The sequence below is a fragment of the Vipera ursinii genome (assembly GCF_947247035.1).
Source record: "Vipera ursinii genome assembly, chromosome: 9".
Classification (NCBI taxonomy): Eukaryota; Metazoa; Chordata; class Lepidosauria; order Squamata; family Viperidae; genus Vipera; species Vipera ursinii.
In genome coordinates this window covers 21702260-21727777 of record NC_139523.1, presented here as the reverse complement: position 1 = coordinate 21727777, position 25518 = coordinate 21702260, and the positions used below count along the sequence as shown (strand labels likewise).

General features: G+C 49.8%; 1 protein-coding gene across 1 annotated transcript in view; it reads right to left on the bottom strand.

The window, feature by feature from the left end:
- MEGF8 (multiple EGF like domains 8) overlaps positions 1–25518 on the bottom strand; it is a 61896-nt gene that overhangs the window by 14185 nt on the left and 22193 nt on the right. The window contains exons 17-36 of the mRNA XM_083369375.1: positions 24803–25042; positions 24387–24505; positions 23314–23445; positions 21528–21641; positions 20001–20249; positions 17647–17843; positions 16661–16871; positions 14668–14887; positions 14067–14199; positions 12679–12893; positions 11251–11361; positions 10486–10604; positions 9767–9971; positions 7684–7855; positions 6964–7127; positions 6057–6201; positions 4094–4328; positions 3613–3745; positions 2068–2278; positions 392–606 (exon numbers count right to left, since the gene is read on the bottom strand). Coding sequence (XP_083225501.1) covers positions 392–606; positions 2068–2278; positions 3613–3745; positions 4094–4328; positions 6057–6201; positions 6964–7127; positions 7684–7855; positions 9767–9971; positions 10486–10604; positions 11251–11361; positions 12679–12893; positions 14067–14199; positions 14668–14887; positions 16661–16871; positions 17647–17843; positions 20001–20249; positions 21528–21641; positions 23314–23445; positions 24387–24505; positions 24803–25042 — 3540 coding nt within the window. The remainder of the gene's footprint in view (positions 1–391; positions 607–2067; positions 2279–3612; positions 3746–4093; positions 4329–6056; positions 6202–6963; positions 7128–7683; positions 7856–9766; positions 9972–10485; positions 10605–11250; positions 11362–12678; positions 12894–14066; positions 14200–14667; positions 14888–16660; positions 16872–17646; positions 17844–20000; positions 20250–21527; positions 21642–23313; positions 23446–24386; positions 24506–24802; positions 25043–25518) is intronic.

Genomic DNA, 25518 nt, shown 5'->3' with positions numbered 1-25518 from the left:
GTTCAGGGCGTGGCTTCTCTCTGCCTCCTTCCGAGGAGCCCCATTGCCTTCCTCTGTTTACTCCTGATTGACTGCCTCCTGCGTTGGGCGTCCTTGAACAGGGCCAGCTGTGGGTCATCTTCATCCACGCTGTCAGGCTCACACAGCTGGGTCTGTGTCGTGACCAGATGAGAGGGGCCTGGCTGAGGGCTCTCATCAAGCTGTCTAATCCCCTCAGCAAGCTCTTCAACACCCCCCTCCTCCTCCTCCTCTGAGTCGTCCGACCCAACTGCCGAACCCACAGGCTGACCCTGAATCACAACAACAAGTCTCCAAGTGGCCAAATTTGGAGACCCCTGTATTACAGTCTCCCTGGCAGAGCTGGCGTACGCTGACTGCACAAATCATTTACCTGCTGCAGGCTGACACTCCAGACACACTGCTGCCAGCCCCCATCAGCCCCCTTGGAGCTGAGGCAGTCCCCACAAGTGCTGTGGTTGTGGCAGGGTGTGGGGCAGGCCAGGGGAGGCGAGGACTCCACAGGCATCGGGGAGACGTTGAGGAGCGAGTGGCTGAAGCAAGTCCAGTCGTAGGTGGGCTGCACGCTGAGGATGCGGCGGGTCTCCCCTAAACATTGGGGGGGGAGGAAGAATGGTGAATACAAAGAGCTTTCAAGGCCAGGATCTGTCAACCGTCTGACTAGCAAATTCAGCACTGAAGAAACTCTACAGCTTTGAGGTGCCATAAAAGATAAGCTTTATTGAATACACATCTCAGTATTGAAGAAGCAAAATCAGGTCTAAGTTTCCTGCACGAAAATCTGGCTAGTTAACAATAGCTCTCTATAACCCCCACCCATCAAGTGTTCACGTTGGCCAATCTTCTCTGGCTTGTTATGAGAAAGGTCCACTTCTTCGTCAGACACCTGCTTTTGTGACCTTGGTTCTTGTGGTCCATAGACTGCTTCTTAAAAAAAATCCCATTTCTCCCAAGCTTCCTCTCCCATTTCTACAGCAAGTTGAGCAACGACAGAGGTTAGCCAGCATCTTAGCAATTCAATCTTGACTGGATCATTCCCCTTAGTTGCCTGCCCCCAACCACTCTACCGGGAGAGAAGCATGGTGGCCCACTATATTCAGGAGGACACTGAGAATGAAAGAAGAGGAAGATTCGGTTTGGGAGAAATGGATGTGTCTTCTCCAGAAACTCCATTGAAATGAACAGACGTTCAGGAGAACTTGGGGAGGTGGACTTCAACAGGGCTGATGTCTAGATGCTCTCCAGGGACCAAAGCTTCTGGGCCCAAGTCTCTCTTGGTCTTCCAAGCTATGGTGCCCTTAGCCAACTCTTCATGGTTAATTTTATAGTCATTAGCCCCATCTTCCCCAACAATCAAAGCGGAACCAGCCAGAGCATAGAAAAACTCAAAGAAGTACAAGTGGTCCTCAACGTACGACTACAATTCAGCCCAACATTTCTGTTGCTGGGACGTTTGTTAAGTGAGTTTTGCCCCATTTTACAACCTTTCTTGCCGCAGTTGTTAAATGAATCCCTACAGTTGTTAAGTTAGTAACATGATTTGTGAGTGAACCTGGCTTCCCCATTGACGCTGCTTGTCAGAAAGGTTGCCAAAGGGGATCGTATGACCCCAAGACACCGCAACCATCATAAATAGGAGAGTTGCTAAGCATCTGAATTTGGATCCCACAACTGTTGGGGATGCGGCAGTGGTTGCGAGTCCCTTTTTTAAGTGCCGTTGGAACTTCAAAGGGTCGCTAAATGAATCAGTAATGCAAGATGCGAACAGGTGGAGAGACCTGGTCCACAAATTAGCCAAGAGTCAGCCATGACTGAATGGATATTGTCATATTGCCATTTGTCTGAAATAGTATAGGGTTTCCTGCCTGAGTGGAGGGTTGGACTAGATGACCTCCAAGGTCCCTTCCAACATCATCATCATATCATCATCATCATCCCCCCAACAGCTGTCTTTCGATTCTCGTCTCTTCGCCGTCAGAACTCTCCGCCCCCTTCTCCCTAGTCCCCTCTTCTCGCCCGACCTCTGCCAATCACAGACCGCTCCCTCACCGGTGCGCTTGAATTGCCTCGTCCACATGCACTTCCCGGAAGCCGTGCACTTGGCGCAGTCGGACGCCTCGCAGGAGATCTCGGAGCAGTTGCTGGCCACAAAGATCTCACGCTGGTTGATGCGGCAGTCATTCTCCGAAGTGCAGCTGCCGCTGCTGCTGATGCAGGCGCCCTCGGGGCAGTTGGTGCACCATTTACACTGCGGTGAGGGCTGGGGAGCAGAGAGCAGTCAGCAAACCTGGCGGCGGTAACCCACCCAAGTGTTGGAATCCTCAAGCCTGGAATGTGGTTCGATTTGGATCCCTCTTTCACTGCTGGGAATCCGTCCTCCCTCCATACTTTTTCCCCATAAACCACGCCTGTCTCGAAAGCAGGCATTTCTCGATCTCAGCAAATTTAAGATGGGTGGGCTTCAACTCCCAGAATTCGTGCCTGGCTGGGGAATTGTGGGAATTAACATCTGCACAGCTTAAAGCTTGTCAAAGGTGAGCAATACCAATCTAAGAGGCTCTGTGGGTTTTGCCAAAATGACCAAATACTTCCCTGGTTTGGAAAAATAAGAATAGAATAGAATAGAATAGAATAGAATAGAATAGAATAGAATAGAATAGAATAGAATAGAATAGAATAGAATAGAGTAGAGTAGAGTAGAGTAGAGTAGAGTAGAGTAGAGTAGAGTAGAGTAGAGTAGAGTAGAGTAGAGTAGAATAGAATAGAATAGAATAGAATAGAATAGAATAGAATAGAATAGAATAGAATAGAACCTTGGAGGTCTTCTAGTCCAGCCCCCCACTCAAGCAGGAGGACCTATACCGTCTCAGGTGACTGTCCGGTCTCCTCTTAATAATCTCCAGTGATGGAGCGCCCACGATTTCTGGTGGCAAGCTGTTCCACTGGTTGATTGTCCTCACTGTCAGGAAGTTTCTCCGTAATTCCAGGTTGCTTCTCTCTTTGATCAAACCATTGTTTCTTGTCTTGCCTTCTGGTCCACTGGGAAATAAGTTGACCCCCTCTTCTTTTTGGCAGCCCCTCAGATACTGGAATACTGCTATCATGTCTCCCCTATTTTTTCTTTTCTCTAGATTAGCCATACCCAAATCCTGCAGCCGTCCTTATGTTTTAGTCACCAGGCTTTATTTTAGCTGCTCTTCTCTGCGCTTTTTCCAAGGTCTCAAGTATGGTGACCAAAATTGGTTGCAGAACTGTATTTACAACAGTTGGAGGCTCTTTATAAAGAGATACTGCCTGTACACAATACACACACCAGTCCATTGTTGCTCAACCATGGCAAATTTAAGATGTGTGGCCTTCAACTCCCGCAATTTCCCAGCCAGCCATTCTCCAGGGCCTTTGTTCTCCCACCGTCAAATTCTCTCTTTCCAGACAGGCCCTGGATACACTGGGCCTACGTGCTCCCCATTAGCCCATCTCTCTTACTTCTTCTTGGAAAGAGAGCACAGGATCAAAAGGTTGATGATCCCCCCTCTACTCAGGTTCTGCCTCCGAGTGGGCTCGTTGCCAGAACATGGGTGGGTGGCTACTTACAGGAATGCCCAGGCTGTGGGCCATGGCCCGAGGATGTTGGGCCAGGCACTCACTGCAAGTCCTCAGCCGACGACACTCATCTGCAGATCTTGGGGTGGGGAAGCAGGAGATTCCCCCAACGGAGCAGCCTTGTCTGCAGGAAGAAGATCAACCGTGAGCTTCCGTTGTAAACCAAACCCTCCATCCATTTGAAACCCAGAAGTGATTTGCCATTGATTCCTTCCTAGGGCTATGGGTAAAGGACTGGCCCAAAGTCACCTAGCTGGCTTCCAGGCAGGACTAGAATTCATCGTGTCCTGGTGACTGGCCAGAAGTCACCCAGTCGGCTTTGAAGCCCAAGGTGGCACTAGAACTCATGGTCTAGTAATGGGCGCTAGGTATGAAAAAGGGTCATGTTGCTTTTTTTCAGTGTGGTCGTAGCTTTGAATGGTCACTAAAATGAACTCTCTGTAAGTTGAGGACGACCTGTATTCTGTTGTACCTTTCAGCCGCATCGGCAGAGACACAGCTGGCGTGGCACCAGATGCAGCTGGCATTGGAGCCGTTGCAAGCTTTCGGGCTGGAGAAGATAAGGCAGGGGTCAAGCGGCACCGAGAGGGCCAGCATGCGCCCCAGGGCCACCCCGCTGAAGCCCCCCGAGAGGTAGAGGCGACCTCCCACAGAAGCCACGGCGTGGGCGATGGACTCAGTCATGGGCTCCCCCACCACGGCGCCGGCTAGAGAGAGGAAAGACAAAAATCTTCAGCGAGAAAAACTGACCGGGGGGAGGAGGGGGGGAGAGAGAAAGAGCACCAACCCCCAAACAAAAAACAGAAGTGAAAGCACTCCTTTCGGCTCCCCGCTGCTACAAGGCCAGTTAAGGAATATTCTTTCTACCGCAAGGCAGCTGGAAATGTTACCCCCAAATAGGTTAGTGCAGGGGTAGGCAACCTTGGCTCTTTTAACAACTCCTGGACTTCAACTCCCAGAATTCCTGAGCCAGCCATGCTGAGGGGAAAGCGAGAGGTTTCCAAGCTGAGTCATGCTGGCTCAGGAATTCTGGGAGTTGGAGTCCACGAGTGATGAAGGGGCCATAGTTCCCCCAAGGTGACTCAGGAATTCTGGGAGTTGAAGTCCACAAGTCATGAGGGGGCCATAGTTCCGCCATGCTGGCTCACGGATTCTGGGAGCTGAAGTCCACAAGTCATGAGGGGGCCATAGTTCCCCCAAGGTGACTCAGGAATTCTGGGAGTTGAAGTCCACAAGTCATGAGGGGGCCATAATTCCCCCATGCTGGCTCAGGGATTCTGGTAGTTGACGTCCACGAGTCATAAAATAGCCAAGGTTGTCTACCTCTGGGTTAGTATATACAAAAGGTCCAGGGCAGACCTACTTCCCTTCCCTTCTCAATTATGTGTATATACCTACAAGCCCAAGAATATTTCCTTCCCTTCCCTCTTCAGACTCAAGCACCTAGTCCCTAATGTTGCTTCACAAACACTGCCACTTCTTTGATTGGCCCAAATAGTCTCCCGCTTTCTAGTCTGGCCCTTTAACCACTACACCAAACTGGTTATCAAAAATGTACAAAAATGCCAAATCCAGGCTAAGTATCTGACTGGCTGTGAGACCAATCACAATAATAACATAAGCTGCCCAGAGTTCCTTAGGACGGGTGTCCATATATTTAATTAAATTAAATATTAAATTAAATTAAATTAAACTGTTAAAAAGAGTAGAATTTATTTGAATGAATAATAGGGCTTTGTGGGTTTAGCTTCCCTGCAGCAGCTGGGAAGTCTCAGCCTTCGTGACTTCTCTCTTCCTGTCTCTCTATCCCAGAGACACTTCAGCAAAAGCTTCCCGGCCCAGTTTGTGTACTGAAACCACCTCCGTTCTTCAACCGGTGGAAATATTTAGCAGATTAAACGGAAGGGCCCCAAGTCAGCCTTAAGAGACCGGGGGCGCTTAATCATTTTGTAAAGTCATGCCCTCCTTCTAGTCAAGGTCGTAGTCCTTGACTTACGACCACAACTGAGCTCAACTTTTCCACTGCTAAGCCAGGTAGCGGTTACCGAGTCATGCCCCATTTTATAGCCTTTTTTTTTTGGCCACGGTCGTTAACCGAAACACTGCCGCTGTTAAGTTGTGCGGTTGTTAAGCGAACCTGGCTTCCCTCCTTGACCTCTGACTGTCAGACGCTCCCTAGAAAGGCTGCAAATAAAAACCCAAGGGGCCGGGGACGCTGCAGCCATCCTAAAGAGAGGCCAAGTGCCCGAATTTTGATCACGTAACCATGGGGGTGCTGCAGCGGTCATGAAGTGTGTAAGATTGGACCTAAGCCCCTTTTCTCAGCGCCGCTGTAACTTTGAACGGTCGCAAAACAAACAACTGAAGGCGAACGCACGTATCCCGTCGACTAAGGAAACGCTTGTTAAGTCAAGGACCCCCTGGGTGTCCTCTACCTGTGCTGTTGGGAAGGATCCAAGTATTGCAATTCAGCTGGTAGAAGAAAACGTGGCTGGTGAAGTTCTCCCGTTCGTTTCGCCCGCCTATAACCACCATGGTGTCCTTCAGCACAGCGGCCACGTGGAAGAAATGGGCCAGAGGCTGGAGAGAGATGGAGAGATGGGGACGGAGAGATGAATACAGCATCCATTGTTCATCGCATTACCAAAAGGATGTTGAGGCTTTGAAAAAAAAGTGCACAATTAAAGGCCTGGAGACCAAAACATAGGAAGAACGGTTGTAGGATTTGGGTATGGCCAGTCTAGAGAAAAGAAGGACTAAGGGGGGACATGATAGCAGCGTTCCAGTATCTCAGGGGCTGCCACAAAGAGGAGGGAGTCAAGCTATTCTCCAAAGCGCCTGAAGGCAGGACAAGAAGCAACGGATGGAAACTCATCAAGGAGAGAAGCAACCTAGAACTAAGGAGAAATTTCCTGACAGTGAGAACAATTAACCAGTGGAACAACCTGCCTCCAGAAGCTGTGAATGCTCCAAACCTGGAAGTTTTTAAGAAGAGACTGAACAGCCACTTGTCTGAAATGTATAGGATCTCCTGCTTGAGTGAGGGGTTGGACTAGAAGACCTCCAAGGTCCCTCCCAGCTCTATTCTGATTCTGAGGTTTGCCTCTAATTTGCATCCAAAGCTCAGGCTTTGGAGATGCTTCATTCTGCCAGGTGGGGTCCTACCGATCTCTATCCCAGGATTATATTTAGGGATTTTCCAAATGGTTTCTTGGTATCAGATTACAGGTTAGCACTGTATCTTATATGGCCGCTTAAGAAAACTAATGGTCCAAAACTCTGTGTCCTCCCTCCGAAGAGCATCTAGGCCTCCGCATCGGTTCTGCTGCCAGAGGCTCTCACCTTTGGGCCTTGAGACGGGGCCAGTAAACTCCAGGTCAAGTTGGGGTAGTAAAGGCTGTAGAGTTCAGGAGAAGCTGACACCATCTCCACGTGGAAGCGGTGGCCACCAAAGACGTAGATAGCATCCGTGCTCTCGTGGTACACAGCCGAGTGGCCATACAGACCTGCAAAGGAAATCTGGAGTAGCAATGTGTGCCCCTGTACGGCTTGGGGGAACCTACTTAGGCCAGAGCTTCTCAACCCTGGCAACTTGGCTGGCTGGCTGGGGAATTCTGGGAGTTGAAGTCCGCACATCTTCAAGTTGCTAAGGTTGAGAAACGTTGACTTAAGTCAAGGGTAGGCAACCTCGGCTCTTTTATGACTCCTGGACTTCAGCTATGCTGACTCAGGAATTCTGGGAGTTGAAGTCCATGAGACATAAAAGAGCCGAGGTTGCCTACTCCTGACTTAAGCTATTGAGTTGTCCACCCTTCTTGCATTGGCTGGTGAATCTGCCAATCTGAAACACGGGAGATTTTTGGTGCACCCATGAATCTCTACCGTGCAGTCTGGGGAATCTGGAGGGCTTCCTTGCTTGGAAGCATTTTTGCAAAAAGTGAGCTGGCTTATACCTCCCACCGCCTCTTGGTAATGGATCCTGGAATGCCTGTCCAAAATTTTATTTCGGCAACTGCTCGTCTCTCCCCTGGATTCCCTGCTGACATTGTCCGTATCATCTACCTGTCGGAGGTGTTCCAGCCTGGTTCCCAGCGTGCCAGCTCTCCGACGCCACGTTATATTCCAGCAATTTCTTATTGAAGCCATTCTCAGGAGAGTAGCCCCCGATGAGGATCAAGGACGAGCCGCGTCGCACCGTGAGGGTGTGACCAGCTACAGCTGGGATCAGAGGATCCTAGGGTGGGAAGGAAGGAAAGAGAGTCTGCTAAGCCTAAAGAGGAACACTGAACGGAAGACGGCTCTCTGCTCTCCACCTGCTGGAGTCGTCTTTAGATGAATGATACAGGAATGAGGCATTATCAATTATCAATCACAAAAGAGCTGGAAGGGACCTTGGAGGTCTTCTAGTCCAACCCCCTGCTCAAGCAGGAGACCCTACACCATTCCAGACAGGTGGCTGTCCACTCTCTTCTTAAAAACCTCCAGTGATGGAGCACCCACAACGTCTGAAGGCAAGCCGGCCCACTGGTTGATTGTCCTCCCTGTTAGGAAGTTCCTCCTTAATTCCAGGTTGCTTCTCTCCTTGATTAGTTTCCATTCACTGTTTCTTGTCCTGCCTTCTGGTGCTTTGGGACATAGGTTGACTCCCCCTCCTCTTTGTGGCAGCCCCTCAAATACTGGAATACTGCTACCATGTCCCCCCTACTCCTTCTTTTCTCTAGACTAAAGGTAAAGGTAAAGGTTCCCCCGCACATGCGTGCTAGTCGTTTCCGACTCTAGGGGCCGGTGCTCATCTCCGTTTCAAAGCCGAAGAGCCAGTGCTTGTCCGAGGACGTCTCCGTGGTCATGTGGCTGGCATGACTAGACGCCAAAGGCTCCCGGAACGCTGTTACCTTCCCACCGGAGTGGTCCCTATTTTTCTACTTGCATTTTTACGTGCTTTCGAACTGCTAGGTTGGCAGAAGCTGGGACGAGTAACAGGCGCTCACTCTGCTACACGGCACTCGGGATTCGACCCGCCAAACTGCCGACCTTCAGATCGACAAGCTCAGCCAAACCCAAATCCTGCAGCTCTTCCTTCATTTGTTTTAGTCTCCAGGCCTTCAATCGTCTTAGTTGCTCTTCTCTGAACTTTTTCCTTTATGCTGGAGAATCACGTCACTGTTTATCAACAGAGAAGACTAAGACAGTGCCCAGATTTTCCACTGGATGGGGACACCCCTTCCCCGCTGCTCAGGAAGATGATGTCACGCAGCGAACCAAGCGGCCTCTTTTCTCCCCTTCTGCTTTTCTAGATCTATTAGTTGCTAAAGGGTTAAGGGGAAATGAAGAGGGCTGTCTCTTTCTCTCTGGCGGGAACAAACAAGTGACTTTATTGTTTTCTGCCTATAATACAAGAATCTCCTCCAGACTGGCAGTTTTCACCCGGGAAAGACCAGATAAGGCTCTAGCGGTCCCCAACCTTTGCGGCTTTGCGGACCAGTGGCAGAGGGGGAGAGGGGATGATGAGTCTGGGGGAGCTGTGGGGGAGCGCCTGCACGAAGCCTTGCTTGAGCGGGCTCCGCAAGATTGTCTGGGACACTACACATCCTCTTCACGACCTGTTTTCCTTCTTACCTTCTGGCAGGAGGGGCCTGCGTGGTATCCGAAGCAGAACACCCAGATTCAGTCACGGCTTTGTGCCATACAGTATTAACCTTGTGAACGCTAAAGCTTCCTCCTTCCGTTATGTGTTCAAGATGGACAGCGATTAATATTTTTATATGTGACTTATATGTAAGGGTGTATAGATCTACTCATACGTTGTATATAGTATGTTTTAAATGTGTGTTATGCCTGTGTACACTTTGAGAGCCAGCGACTAAATTTCATTTTTAACGTGTGCCGTTGTGCCCACAGGGAAAAAAAATGGCAATAAAGGTTCTCTCTCTCTACCTATTCTTGTTTGAAGACCAGGAAGGAGCAGACCCTGGAGAAGATGGGTCAGTTCTGGATATTCTTTATCCAAAAGAGGATTATTTCCATCATGTTTGGGGGCAGAGGATTCCAGGAGATACTCGTGGCAACAGAAGCAGCTCAACACACCCAGGGACTGACTAAGGAGGTTTGGCGTTCATGGGATCCCACCGAGAATGGGACATCTTACCGGCAGAAGCCTCCACTGCAAAGTGGTGAGGTTCAGCAACCAGAAGTCACTGGCCACTCCATCTGCGGTCAGCCCACCAAGGACGTACATGGCTTTGCCTGAGGATATGTAGGCAGCCGCATGGAAGTAGCGGGGGTTGGGCCCCGGCCCTCGGTCCTCTGTTCCTGCCAGCATCTGAGTCCAGCGACGTTCAGCGATGGAGTACCTGTGGAGTCACAGCAGCTCTGTCCTAGTTCCGACAGATGGAACTCTTCAAAGAGGCATTGTTTACCTTCAAGAATCTTTATTCGAGCTGCATGGCACCGGCAGGTACATGGTTGAAGCCAAAATCTGAACTCCCCTCCCCTGAACACATAGTACCAAAGCACAATTCCCTCCTCTAATTAACAGTCGTAAATCACATTCTCCAATTAGTTTGAAATGCAGACCTTCCTCCAGTTCTTATCAACTCTTATTTCAAACAACCTTGAAAAAAACACTGGATGTTGTTATGTCTAACTCCCATACACATTTTTCCTCCCCAACCCCACCCCCAGCATCATCTAATCCTAACTCTAAAAGTAACACACAAGCTCAGGGGGAAATGGCTGCATTTTCATATATTCTCAAAGCAAGAACATCCGATATGTTAGCGGCGTTGACAAGCACCTTTGGCTGTCAGGCCAACAAAGGCAGCAGGTGTTTGGGGAGGCCCTTTGCGGAGGGAAGAGTCTCTTTACCTGTACACGTTACCCAGCATTCCTTCACGCAGCGACATGCCTCCAAACATCCAAAGGGTGGAGTCGGGACCCTCCACCATGGTGTGGCCTAAACGGTGAAGAAAGCGGCTGGCCGTGTCCTTGAAGCCAAAAACAGGGGGAAGAGGATGAGGTTACCATCTCTCACTTTTAACACAAGCTCGACAAGTGTTGTAGGGAGATCTTCCACACCTTGCTCCCTGTCATCAGGGTGACTTCAGGTTCAGAAGAGATGAGACTCTCCTCAAGCTCCTTTCGTTCATCTATTTAAGGGTGTATGCTTGAAGAGTTCTCTGGGCATGTTACGGATGAAATACCCGTAAGAATCTAACTGAGACGTTAAATATAATTTAAAACTTTTGAGGGGAAAAAAAGAAAAAAAAAGAAAAACATTTGTCCTTGGAGCAATTCCGCCTCTGAAAGGGCGTCCAAGTCTGGCTTATCAAATATCCCCTACAAACTGTACAATCAATTGTTTTAAGAAGCTTACAAAAGGGACTCAAGTTAAACCTCTGCCAGAGGCAATCACAAAATGAAAACAGCTTCTGGAATTGGCAATATGGCAGGTCCTGTAACCTGTGTCCCAGCCAAGCTGGGAGGGAGGGAGGGAGGGAGGGAGGGAGGGAGGGAGGGAGGGAAGGAAGGAAGGAAGGAAGGAAGGAAGGAAGGAAGGAAGGAAGGAAGGAAGGAAGGAAGGAAGGAAGGAAGGAAGGAAGGGACTACTTCCATTGGATGGAAGTAACTTACAGCGGTCAATTGGGTGTCAATCAGAGTTTCCCAAATGATCTTGTCAGCCTCCAGTGGGATGGTGCAGTCAGCCCCAGCAAAGCCATCACTGCAGATACACAGACCCAGCCTCTGGAGAAAAAGTGAAGATAAGGCAAGGAGGCTCGTAGGAGGAATACAGATAGGGCTGGTTCTGCTTTGCCTTTGCCTGGGATTTGTTGGGAAAAAGCACCCAAAATGTCAACATCCATCTCAGATTGGTTAAACCCAACTGCTAATGTAACAGACTCTTAGGGTGTCTAAAATGTGAGCCAAACAGCACTTCATTACTCAGATTAGATAGCATCACCAGTGTTAGTCTGATGACGTTACCTAGATGGGTCATGAAACGTCTGCAAGGAAACAACCAAATTCTGGGAGTACCAAGGACCCCACAATTCAGCCCTGAGCTACAAATATCCTCCTTTATTGATACACTGATCTTCTAATATGTCTTTCTCCACCAACTACCATTTCCTTAAATGAATGCATGGAAAATCACCTCGCCTAGAGCAGGGGTAGGCAACCTTGGCTCTTTTATGATTTGTGGACTTCAACTCCCAGAATTCCTGAGTCAGCCTGGCTCAGCATGGAAATCTCTCCCTTTCCCCTCAGGGTGGCTGGCTCAGGAATTCTGGGAGTTGAAGTCCACAAGTCATAAAAGAGCCAAGATTGCCTAGCCCTGGCCTAGAGGAATGTATTGGTCCCCCTAACCCAGGGGTGTCAAACTCAATTTCATTGAGGACCGCATCAGCATTGCGGTTGCCTTCAGGGGGCCGAGTGGGTATGGCCAGGGTGGGCGTGGCCTACTGGGTGGGCGTGGCTAGAGTGCGTATGGACTACTGGGTGGGCGTGGCCAGCTCTACATGGTTCACATCAAGGCTGCCTATGGGGGCCTGGGCAGGAGTGGGACAGATCTGAGGGTCTCTGGCAGAAGGAGGGTCTCTGGGCCAGGGCCAAGGCAGTGGGGGCCGTTCCCTCCCTGTTTCCAGGATGGCTTCGCGGGCCACATGAAACCACTTCGTGGGCCGGATCTGGCCCCCGGGCCTTGTGTTTGACATGTCTGCCCTAACCACTCTGATAGACTGGGAGGGTTTTCTACATTTTGTTGCATCAAAATAAAGTGATCTAGGCATGGAAACCTTCCCCTGAATATGCATTAATGGCATGAAATTAAATCCCAAGAAAGGACAAATTCCTCAATTCACACAGGTCTTGCGCGGGTCATAGAAAAAGTCCATGGACATTACATACATTGGAAAATGCACCTTTGCAACCACAGGGAGGGAGTTAACTGCAGACAACGATTCAGTACCTCCACGCACTTTGGAAAGTACATTATGGAACAAATTATTTCAACAATGGTCTGATCTTTCTCCTGTTAAACAGGTGTCCGCACGACCCACTTACCCTGTTGCAAATTCCCTGCCCAGCGTGAGCGCTACAGTTGCCTGGACAGACCTGGAGCTTGCAGCTGGGCCCGGTGTAGCCAGGCTTGCAAACACAGTGGCCCTCCTGGCATTCCTGGTTGACGTGACAGCTGGGCCGGCAACGGTGCACCGTGTAGGTGGCATTAAAGCCTGAGGCCTCACTAGAGTTGGCTTCATAGTAGATAACCAGAAGGCCTGCAAGTTTGAAAAAGGATAAAACTTGATGAGGATCCCGGAGCTGTGGGGCACCAGGTGGGAGAGATGTTCTTTGAAGGCAATATTTGTTAATGTCAGCAGCTTGAAGATGGGTGGACTTCCAACTCCCAGCATGCTGACTGAGGAATTTGGGGAGTTGGAAGTCCACCTGTCTTCAAGTTGCCCAGGTTAAAAAACACCGCATTAAGAGAATGAGCTTAGCGGTTGCCTTCAGACCCTCATCTGAAGCAGGAGAACACAAGAAGCAGAGCGGAGAAGACACAAATAGACAAAACAAGCTTAGATTAACTCATCCTGCACAGGATTCCAACCCCTTAGAGCAGGGGTAGGCCACCTTGGCTCTTTTATGACTCGAGGACTTCAACTCCCAGAATTCCTGAGCCAGCCATGCTGAGGGAAAAGGGAGAGGTTTCCAAGCTGAGCCATGCTGGCTCAGGAATTCTGGGAGTTGAAGTCCACGAGTCATGAGGGGGCCATAGTTCCCCCACGCTGGCTCAGGAATTCTGGGAGTTGAAGTCCACGAGTCATAAAAGAGCCAAGGTTGCCCACCCCTGCCTTAGAGGGTAAACACTTTTCGAAACAAGGCTCTCTTGTCTTTTGCTAAACCCCAACCCCCACCCAAAATGCCAAATGCCTAAGGATCTGATGAGCCACAGAGACTGACAGCCGAGTCCGACTGTCATTACAGACGTTCCTCGAGTTAAGAACAAGTTCAAATCCTCACTTTGTCTTTAATTCAAATTCATATGTTAAGTCAGAACTCCTACTTACAGACAGACTGGCCTACGACTAAAAATGGCAGACAGCACTGTCCTTCCTCGTATTGTAAAAGCAGTCAAAAGATTCCCATCCTTCATCAGAACTGGATTCCAACTTAATTTTAACGTTTCTTATATTTCAAACTATTTACTGGCTTTATATTCTTGTCCTGCATGGAGTAAGGGAGGGAGGGAGGGAGGGAGGGAGGGAGGGAGGGAGGGAGGGAGGAAGGAAGGAAGGAAGGAAGGAAGGAAGGAAGGAAGGAAGGAAGGAAGGAAGGAAGGAAGGAAGGAAGGAAGGAAGGAAGGAAGGGACTTCCATAGGATGGAAGTGAGATGGGCGGGGATATAAGTTTAATAAATAAATCAACGCCAACCGAATTCTTTTTCTTACCTGATACTGCTTCTACAGTAACGGGACGGGGATGACCTTGGCCGCAGAATGCCCCAATGAGAGTCCGATCCAGCTGGATCAGTCCTGTGTCCAGGAAGTCAGGGACGCCATCGAAGACGTAGATATAGTTATGCTAAGGAGGAATTGAAGGAGACGAGGAGATGAGACCACACCAACGGAGGTAGAAATGTCCAAGGTCCCTTCCAACTTCATTATTACTATTACTATTATTATTATTATATTATTTTGTTGTTGTTATTGCTGCTGCTGCTGTTTGTGGTTGTTATTATTATTATTACTACTATTATTATTATTGCCTTTTGTAACCAAAGTCCATGGGGAAGCTAGATTCGCTTAACAACCAGGTTACTAACTTAACAGCTGCAGTGATTCACTTAAGAACCGGGTCAAGCAAGGTCGTAAAATGGGGCAAAATTCACTTAACAACTTCTCGATCAGTGACAGAAATTTGGGGCTCCACTGTGGCCGTAAATAATTTTGTCTCCTTTTGCCTCTTTGAAGCAGAAACGCAAAATCCGCCCCACCGGTTGCCCCAACTTGCCTGCTGACCAGCAGGTGCGTCATTATCCCTCTCGCTTACCATGCAAAGGGTGTCTGGCTGAATGGTGAGTGTGATTGTTGGGCAGCTTTGTTCAGGCCGGCACGGTTGGATGTCCGCCCCGGTTGACAAGACCCAGACGCAGTAGGAGAGCCCGTTAGAGGGCGGCCCCCCGGCCCGCTGAGAGCTCAGGGAGGAAGAGGAAGAGAGGCTGAGGAGCAAGGTACGCCCCACGCACTCCTGATAGCAAACGCCACCATTTCTGCGGAAAGAAAAGGAATCGGGCTCAGCTCACACGCTCCAAGGCTTAGACCAGGGGTAGGCAACCTCTTGGACTTCAACTCCCAGAATTCCTGAGCCAGCATGGGGGAACTAAGGGCCCCCTCATGACTCGTGGACTTCAATTCCCAGAATTCCTGAGCAAGCATGGGGGAACTATGGCCCTCTCATGACTCGTGGACTTCAACTCCCAGAATTCCTGAGCCAGCATGGGGGAACTAAGGCCCCCCTCATGACTCGTGGACTTCAACTCCCAGAATTCCTGGGCCGGCATGGGGGAACTATGGCCCCCTCATGACTTGTGGACTTCAACTCCCAGAATTCCTGAGCCAGCACGGCTCAGCTTGGAAGCCTCTCTCTTTCCCTCAGCATGGCTGGCTGAGGAATTCTGGGAATTCAGTGAATCTGGCTCTCCACCCCTACCCCACCCCCATTGACTTTGCTTGTCAGGAGGTCGCCAAAGGGGATCACATGACCCCAGGACGCTGCAACCGTCATAAATATGAGTCAAGTGTCTGAATTTTGATCAGGTGACCTTGGAGAGGCTGTAACGGGCGCTAAGTGTGATAGTCCAGGAGTCATAAAAGAGCCGAGATCGCCCACCCCTGGCTTAGACAGTTTAAGAGATGGCTGCTGTATCATCCGAGTTCTGGGAAGACTGCAAGCTTCACATGGGAAAGAACCAACCAGGAGACTGAGGGCTTATTCAGGATGACAAATATTTCTGTATTAGCAGCAGTTTCCGTCAGTCTGACTTGAATTAGAAGCAGTGATAAAAGCAAGAGTAGCCTATAATTAGCTCCCAACAGATTCCAACCCGGAAGGAGTAGCCCAGGAAAGGAAAGGAAAGAAAGGTAAAGGGAAGGAGGAAAGGAAAAGAAAGGGGAAGGGGAAGGGGAAGAGGAAAGGAAAGGGGAAAGGGGAAGGGGAAGGGGAAGAGGAAAGGGGAAGGGGAAAGGAAAGGAAAGGAAAGGAAAGGAAAGGAAAGGAAAGGAAAGGAAAGGAAAGGAAAGGAAAGGAAAGGAAAGGAAAGGAAAGGAAAGGAAAGGAAAGGAAAGGAAAGGAAAGGAAAGGAAAGGAAAGGAAAGGGAAGGGAAGGGAAGGTAAAGGGAAGGAGGAAAGGAAAAGAAAGGGGAAGGGGAAGGGGAAAGGGGAAGGGGAAAGGAAAGGAAAGGAAAGGAAAGGAAAGGAAAGGAAAGGAAAGGAAGAAGAGAAGAGAAAGGGAAGGAGGAAAGGAAAAGAAAGGGGAAGGGGAAGGGGAAGGGGAAGGGGAAAGGGGAAGGGGAAAGGAAAGGAAAGGAAAGGAAAGGAAAGGAAAGGAAAGGAAAGGAAAGGAAAGGAAAGGAAAGGAAAGGAAAGGAAAGGAAAGGAAAGGAAAGGAAAGGAAAGGAAAGGAAAGGAAAGGAAAGGAAAGGAAGAAGAGAAGAGAAAGGGAAGGAGGAAAGGAAAAGAAGGAGGAGAAGGGGAAGGGGAAAGGGAAGGAAAGGAGGGGAGGGGAGTTTTCCCTTCCCTTTGCATTTCCCATTGAATTAGAAAGAAATCTCTTCCTGATCATTGAAGGCTAGTGGGAGTTTATATTTATTAATATCAAAAACAGGAAAGAAGGAAGGGAGGGAGAGGAAGGAAGGAAGGAAGGGAGGAAGGAAGGAAGGAAGGGAGGGAGGGAGGGAGGGAGGGAGGGAGGGAGGGAGGGAAAGGGAAGTGAGACTTTATTCCAAGCCATTCCAGAGACGGGGTCCCAGTCCCGCCCTCTCACCTGGGGTCCCCCGAGTAGCCGGGAGCGCAGCGCTCACAGTGCAGCCCTTCGGTGGGCGGGGTGCAGTGACAGGCTCCCGTGACGCTGTGGCAATAGCCCCTCTCCTCCAGGCCGTGCCCATTGCAGGCGCACTGCCGGCAGCCGCTCTGGGTGGTGGCATTCCCGTAGCTGCCTGGCCGGCAGAGATGGCAGCGTTCCCCATACGTCCAGTCTGGGCCGGCCAGTCCGGAGAAAGACAGTTGCAGAGAGAGAGAGAAAAACGGGGGAAGTGAAACAATAAGGGGGCGAAAGACAGGATGAGCCCCTTGCCTGGAATCTACAAGGGGTCCAAGGCCACCTGCCAGTCCTAAAGTTTAGCCCCCGAGGCTTCCAAAAGTTGCAATCAAACTGCAACGATTACAGGAAGTCCTCAATTTATGACCAATCCCTTAGAGGCTGGCCGAAGTTCTCATGGACCCACCTGGGGTTTAATTACAACCTGGATTTGAAGTTGTGATGGGTCAGACCCCTCCCCTACGGTCACGCGACCACAACGCCAGCACTCGGCAACTTAGCAACTGTGGATTCACTCAGTGACCACAATGATTCACTTAACGGCCACCGTAAAAAGGCCGTCCGACTGAGTCGGTTTTGCGACTGGTCAGTTTTAAGACTATCAGAAGTTACAGCCGTGATGGGCAGGCTGCATTAGGGTCGTAACTGGAGGACCCTGTGTAACCCAACGGGAAAACCAGACTAAATGTAGACCAGGAGAAAAAACCCTGTCCTTAATTTTAATTTTCATTAAAGGCGAAAGACCCCAATTCATGTTTTTATGCTACTTATCCATTAGTCCTAGGAGTGTGTGGGTGGGGGTGTGTGTCTTCAGCTCTAAATTTCACAGGCCTGTTTTAAACTCCTGTGTACACTGATGGTGCTCCGTAAAACTGGAAACACAACACAGCCATGGCTTCCTGAAAGAATGGCTGGGGAGGTTTGACACTCACTCTGACACTCATCACAAAAACCCGGACCCTTGATGTTGCAGGTGCTGTGGAAATGGCACCCACAATCCAGGTTGCACTGCACCCCGCTCGGTGGAGGGGTCGCCCCGGTGATGAGTTCGGTGGTCCAGCCTAAGTCGCACAAACAGGTGAAGTTGGGGGCCCCGCTGCATTCCCCGTGGGCGCACTCATCGTAGCACCTGGAGGGGGGGAAGGAGAAAAAGAGAACCCCATTAATCTCTACCTCAATGCTTCTCAACCTTTGAGATGTGTGAACTTCCAATGCCCAGAATTCCCTAGCCAGCGAGATGCCAAAGGAAAACGCAGGAATTTGCAAGAAAATGGATAAAAACGTCCTTGGTTTTTAGATGAAAGGGTGACATTTGTCATTTGGGGGCTGTTTTTTTTTCTTCCCTGGAACGATTGTGCGCGTCCTTACAGACTGTACCCTGCAACAAGCGTCTTCTTCACATGCGCATATCCTGATTGAAACCAGCCAGGCAAAGGACTTAATAAGTCCGAAGATTCAATTAATTTAATTTAATTTAATTTATTAACATTTCTATACCGCCCTTCTCCCGAAGGACTCAGGGCGGTGTACAGGGCAAGAATAAAACACAGAGTTACAAAAATTAAAAGGTAATTAAATACATGCCCATAAAAACAGTTGGTACATTAATAAAAAAAACCCAATAAAATAATAATAAAAAACCCCACCAATCCCCCCTCAGGCCAGGCGGCTTGTTCGAACAGGTATGTTTTCAGATCGCGGCGAAAGGAGCGAAGATCGGGCGCCATCCGTAGCTCAACCGGTAACTGGTTCCATAGCTCCGGGGCGCCCACAGAGAAGGATCTCCCCCTGGGGGCCACCAGTCGGCATTCTCTGACCGGTGGCACCCTGAGGAGTCCCTCTCTGTGGGAACGCACAGGGCGGAGGGAAGTTGACGCCGGCAGCAGGTGTTCCCTAAGGTACTCCGGCCCCCTGCCATGTAGGGCTTTAAACACCATAACTAGTACCTTGAATCTCACCCGGAAGACAACTGGCAGCCAATGCAGCTCACGGAGCAGAGGTGTGACATGGGAGTATCGGGAAACTCCCAACACAACTCTCGCGGCTGCATTCTGTGCCAGTTGGAGCTTCCGGGTGGTCCTCAAGGGCAGCCCCATGTAGAGAGCGTTGCAGTAGTCTAGTCGAGAAGTCACGAGCGCATGAGTGACCGTGCATAGATCATCCCGGCTTAGATAGGGCCGCAACTGGCGCACCAGGCGAACCTGGGCGAAAGCCCCCCTAGTCACAGCTCCTATATGGTCTTCCAGGGTGAGCCGTGAATCTAGGAGGACTCCAAGTTGCGAGCCCTATCTACGGGGGGTAATAATTCGCCCCCCATAGTAAGAGGTGGAATGTCCGAATAAACCCGGGATGAAGGTATGCAAAGCCACTCGGTCTTGTCGGGGTTGAGTTGAAGTCTGTTCCTCCCCATCCAGACCCGAACCGCCTCCAGGCAACGGGACATCACGGTGAGGGCATCACTGGGGTGGTTTGGGGTCGAAAAGAAAAGCTGGGTATCATCAGCATACTGGGATTACAGCTTGCCAGGTGACAGCTTTAAAGCTTTTGTGGATAAAACTATAAACGTAAATCTCTCCGAAAACCTGGAAAGTAGGAAGGAGGGAGGGAGGGAGGGAGGGAGGGAGGGAGGAAGGGAAAGGGAGGGAAGGAAAAAGGAAAAGAGGGAAGGGAGGAAGGAAGGAAAGAAAGGAAAAAGAAGGAAGGGAGGGAGGGATGGAAGGAAAGACAGAGGAAGGGAGGGTGGGAGGAAGGAAAGGAAGGAAGGAAGGAAGGAAGGAAGGAAGGAAGGAAGGAAGGAAGGAAGGAAGGAAGGAAGGAAGGAAGGAAGGAAGGAAGGACCTATTCTTCAGAAAAAATAGCCAGTTTAAGCCCCTTTCAACTGTCCTGTTCCTGAAAAATATCTAGTTATATGGTCACCAAGAATCAGTACCAATTTGATGTCACAAAACTGCCAACTGCTTTAGAGTTCCTACAAAGAAGCATAAGCAGAACAATCAGCAACTCTCCCATTTCTTGAAGTCTGGAAGGAACGCTTAGCAGGACGTTTGCACACAGCGCCCATCCAGTGAAGGCAGGAAACGGAAGCCAGCCAGCGTACACACACACACACACACACACACACACACACACACACACACAGACAGCGCCTCTCTCAAACGGGAGAGGCCGAGCGCCCATCGTCAGAGCCTGTGGGCGCTTTGACCCTTTGGGGCTCATCCTACCCAGCCACCGTCTCTTTCAGGGCCTTCCTCCCGGTGTGGAGCCTTCTACAGCCGGAGCCACTCACGTTTGGTTGCAGAAAGCCACCCCGTCACCGGCGTAACCTCGGTTGCAGTGACACTGAAACGAATCCGGGGTGTTCTTGCACCGGGCAAAGGGATGGCAGTTGGCCAAGCCCAGCCGACATTCGTCCACGTCAGGACACTGCCCGTAAGACCACTGGGCAGGCTGGGAGGGAGGCAGACCGTGGGATTCCCACAGGGCCACCGAGCAGTTCCAGAACGTTCCGAGACCTGAGAAGTCCCCCGGGAGGCACCTAGTGAGGATGTCAAAGGAAAAACAAACAAACCATTAATTCACAAGAATCACCAAATTATTGGGATCACTTCCCCACCCCCGGCACAAAAAAGCCGGTCTTCTGCTTCTCAACAACTTATCGTACGTTGGTGATGAATATTCAACAGGTCACTTTTCCCCACCTCTTTCGATAAGTTATTGAGGTGAACCACAGATAGTAGTTCTGTGCTACTATCTGTAGTACAGAAATTTAGTCACTAAGCAGTGCAGTCATTAAATGAGTTATCGTGTGACTAGACCTGATGTTATGACTATCTGGCCAGCCATGCTGAGAGGAAAGGCAGAGGTTTCCAAGCTGAGCCATGCCGGCTCAGGAATTCTGGGAGTTGAAGTCCACGAGTCATCAAAGAGCCAAGGTTGCCTACCCCTGACCACCACAGTTGTTAAACAAGTCGTGGTGTATGTGTGTGTGCGTGATTCACATGGTTAAGCAAACCTGGATTCCCCAATTGACTTTGCTTGTGGGAAGCTCGTAAAATGATATCGCGTGACCACAAGACGGTGCAAACATTTTAAAATGACAATTTGCCAAGTGCCTAAGGCAGGGGTCTTCAAACTTGGCCCTTTGATGACTTGTGTTCAACTCCCAGAATTCCTCAGCCAGGCACACGTGCCTGGCTGAGGAATTCCGGGAGTTGAACACAAGTCATCAAAGGGCCAAGTTTGAAGACACCTGGCCTAAGGGGTAAGCACATAACCTTGAGGACAGGTCACGTTTTGCGAGGCTGTTTTAGTTTCCAGTCATTAAGTCGAGGATTCCCTGTGTACCGTATTTTCTGGCGTATAAGACAACTGGGCGTATAAGACGACCCGCCAACTTTTGAGATGATTTTCATGGGTTAAAAAGTCGTCTTATATGCCGGAAAATACGGTACCTTTTGGATGATTTTACCATAACCGACAACAAAACCCCCACACAATAAAATCAGGACCCTGTGCTAGGAAAAGAAAAAAAAAACTAGGCAACTCTCTGGCAAGACCAACACAGAAGACTAAAATCTTCCCTTTAAGTAGACATTCAAAGCCATGAGGACTAGTCAATTGATGTTGAAAGCATGGAAGATAAACCTGACCTTTCTTCTTTCCGTGTATGAAGATTCATGGTTCCCGCATTCGGTGCTAGCTTTCTTTGCTCTCGGTGAACAAAATCTGGGCCCTCACACTGGGTCTGCTGGCATCACGGTTGCAAGGTCAAGGAAGGGAAAAAAAATTAAAATATTCTAAACAGTGGACTCACCTGCCCAAGGTTGGGTTGTCCGAGTTGCCACACCAGCCGCACTCAAAGTTTTGCAAACATTCACGACAGGTGTTGAAGCGGGTGCAGTCCAGGCATTGGGGCACAGAGTGGACACTGAGTAGGAAGAGAAACCCATTTGTGCAATTCTGCAGACACAAACTAACGTCAGCTTTTCAAATTAACAACAGCTGTGAATGTCAGCTTTTCATCCGAACAAAGAGCAAATCCTTTCTCTCATCTTTTCGTGCTTTCACAGATGCTCCCAAGTACAAAACAATCCGCCATTCTGACTTTTTTTTTCCCCAGTCAGTGATAAGTCTCCTTGTCCAAGTTTAGTGACCTGAAGGAACAGGTTTTGGCTTAGAGAGAGAGAAAAACAACCACCCGCTCTTCCTTTAACTGTGTAACTGCAAACAAGGAGAGGCAGACCTAAGGAGGCAGGCAACTGAAGGCCTCCTTCCATTACTGGAATCTTCTTGGTTCAGGTAGATGGTAAAAAAAGTCTTTTTTCCCCCCACAATCTCTTTAAAAAGTGTTTGATGTTTAGGGCGTTTTATTAATGCCACTAATTTAAAATTTTAAGAATTAATCAAATGAAATCAAGATAGAGCTGTTTCAGGAGGGCAAAAAACTAAGAGAGAGAGAGAGAGAGAGAGAGAGATTGACAGATAGATTGAATAGATACAGAAATAGACTGATAGATTGATTGACAGTGATAGACTGAATATAGATAGATTGACTGATAGACTGAATAGGTAGATAGATAAATAGATATATAGATTGATTGATTGACAGATATAGAAAGATAGAGATCGATAGATTGACAGATATAGACTGAATAGATATAGATAGATAGATAGATAGATAGATAGATAGATAGATAGATAGATAGATAGATAAACAGACAGACAGAAAGACAGACAGACGATAAATTGCAACAAGACAACAAAGATCATCTTCACTGGGCTCTTCTGAATGACATGTGGGAACAGCCACTCACAAATAAGCACCCTGGAACACACGCTCTCCTTAGCTGTTGCAGGTAGTCCTCAACATACAACCACAACCGAGCCCCCAATTTCTGTTGCTAAGCGAGACAACTGTTAAGCGAACCACTGCAGTTGTCAAGTTAGTGACACGGCTGTGGAGTGAGCTTGCCTTCCCCATTGATTCTGCTTGTCAGAAGGTTGCAAGAGGAGAATCGCAGGCCCCCGGGACGCCGCGACCCTGATAAAGACATGCCAGTGGCCAAGTGGCCGAATTCTGATCACGTGACTGTGGGGATGCTGCGATGGCCGTTAAGTGTAAAAAAAGGTGGTAAGTCACTATCAACAGTGCCGCTGTAACTTTGAAGGGTTGCTAAACAGCTGGTGGTAAGCCGAAGACTATGTGTGCTGCTTCTCTCCACCATTTCCTACATCGGGGCTTAATAGAGGCTATCCCTTCAGGTGAAAATGCCTAAGACAGAGGTTTCCACCTCCCGGTCTGTGGACTGGTTACCGGGCCACGGCATGCCAGCAACCGGTCCGCACAAACAAAGCCCCATCCGCGGGGTGCAGGCAGCACACAAAACCACGCCCCCTCCGGTCCGCGGAAAAACCTCTCTCCACGGAAGTGGTCCCTGATGCCCGAAAGGTTGGGGACCTCTGGTCTAAGTGATACCTGCTCTCTCAACCTGTTCCCTGGCTGCAGAAGAAAGACTCCTTAGTTATGTGCTTAAGGGAGGAATGGATGGCGGCTTCTCGGCCTCCCCGTGCTGACTTTGGACCGGCCGCCTCCAACCCACCTGTCGTACCACCCACGGCAATCCCCATAGGGGTATTTGGCCAAGTAGGCGGCAAAGAAGAAGCAGCTCCGGGTGGACTGGCACCAGGCACACTGGCTGGAATTGGAGAGGCACTCGGAGCAGGTGGTCCGCCTGGAGGGGGGTGGGGGAGACAGAGAGGAGAAACGAGCATGCCGAGCTTTGTGCCTCTCAGGAACATTTCCCACCTCACCCGTGTTCTTCCAGCCCCAAGCCGACATTCAACATTTGAACCCGGACACCAACCCAACTACCACCCAGGCTGGCTAAGGAGAAGAAAGGTAAGAGGATGAAGCAAGGATGCTTGCTTTGGTCCAGACAGACTAGTCCTCAGCCTTTCAGATGTTCCGTGGATAAATACTGGATGATTTGGGGCCAATCACCAGAAGCCTTTGAGTTCTAGTCCTGGCTGATGCATGAAAGCCAGCTGGGTGACTATGGCAATCACTAGGAGACTGTGAGTTCTAGTCCCGCCTTAGGCATGAAAGCAGGCTGGGTGACTATGGCCAATCACTAGGAGATGGTGAGTTCCAGTCCCGCCTTAGGCATGAAAGCCAGCTGGGTGACTATGGCCAATCACTAGGAGACGGTGAGTTCCAGTCCCGCCTTAGGCATGAAAGCCAGCTGGGTGACTATGGCCAATCACTAGGAGACGGTGAGTTCCAGTCCCGCCTTAGGCATGAAAGCCAGCTGGGTGACTATGGCCAATCACTAGGAGACGGTGAGTTCCAGTCCCGCCTTAGGCATGAAAGCCAGCTGGGTGACTATGGCCAATCACTAGGAGACGGTGAGTTCCAGTCCCGCCTTAGGCATGAAAGCCAGCTGGGTGACTATGGCCAATCACTAGGAGATGGTGAGTTCTAGTCCCGCCTTAGGCATGAAAGCCGGCTGGGTGTCCTTGGGTCAATCAGTCTCTTTCAGCCCAACCTATCTCACCAAGAGAAGAAAGGAGTATGAGATAAGTTGGCCTCTTAAGTTATATATAAAATAATAAAGGCGGGACATAAACAAAATGAGTAATAAATCAATCCCCAAGGTCTTCCCAGCACACTCACTGATTGCAGAGTTTGGGGCATTCTTGTGGGGAGCGGATGGCAGCGTTAAGACGGCCTCGGCGACTGCAGAGGAAATCCCCCTTTTTGCTGCTGTTCACTTGCCATTCGCAGAATGGATCCTGGGGGAGAGAGCAAAACCGTCCTTCAAAACATCTATGCAAGGGTATCTTTCATCCCATACACTAGCTCAGGGGACTCCAAGCTTGGCATCTCTAAGACTTGTGGACTTCGGCTCCTAGAGTGCTAGCTGGGGAATTCTGGGAACTGAAGTCCACAAGTCTTAAAGTTGCCACGTTTGGAGACAAACCCTGCACCATCTTAAAGCCGAGAGATGTCCCGGTCGTTGCATTGCAGGCAAACCCTTCCTTCCCTTCAGAGTGGATTATTTTCCCTTAATACCCCACCTTTTTTCCTACCTTGCTACAGGTGTGGCAGTCGCGATAGTCTTCACACAAGATGCAGTTGCCAGGGACCAGGATGAGGCGCACGGTGCTAGGACCACAGCCCCCCACATCGTCCTGATAGGCGAGCCGCCGATGGCAGGTGGAGCTGAGCGGGCACCACCCGCAGCCCTGATCAGCCAGGCAAGCTAGACAGGAATGGTAATTGGCGCACAGCTCGGACCGATAGGGCTCCAGGAAAAAATAGGAGATTTCCTAGACAAAGGAAGATGGCGGGGTTCTCAGAAAGGAGAACCACCTAGGATTAAGCATCCCAAATCTATCCCCTGGCTGGTCCTCTCCTGCAGGCCTATATTCCTTCCTCAACTTCCTTTTTCTCTTTCTCTTCCTTCCTCCCCTTCTCTTCACTGCCTTTCTCCTTCCTCCTTCCTTTTTTCCCTTCCTCCTCCTCTCCTCCCTCTTCCTTCTTCCCTTCTCCCTCCTTCCTTCCCCTCCTTGCCTTTCTTCCTTCTCTTTTCCTGCCCCACTCCTCCCTCCCTCCCTTCCTTCCCCCTTCCTTCCTTCCCCCTCCCTCCCTCCCTCCCTTCCCCCTTCCTTCCTTCCTTCCTTCCTTCCTTCCTTCCTTCCTTCCTTCCTTCCTTCCTCCCTCCCTTCCCCCTTCCTTCCTGATATTAATAAATATAAACTCCCACTAGCCTTTAACGATCAGGAAGAGATTCCTGTCTAATTCA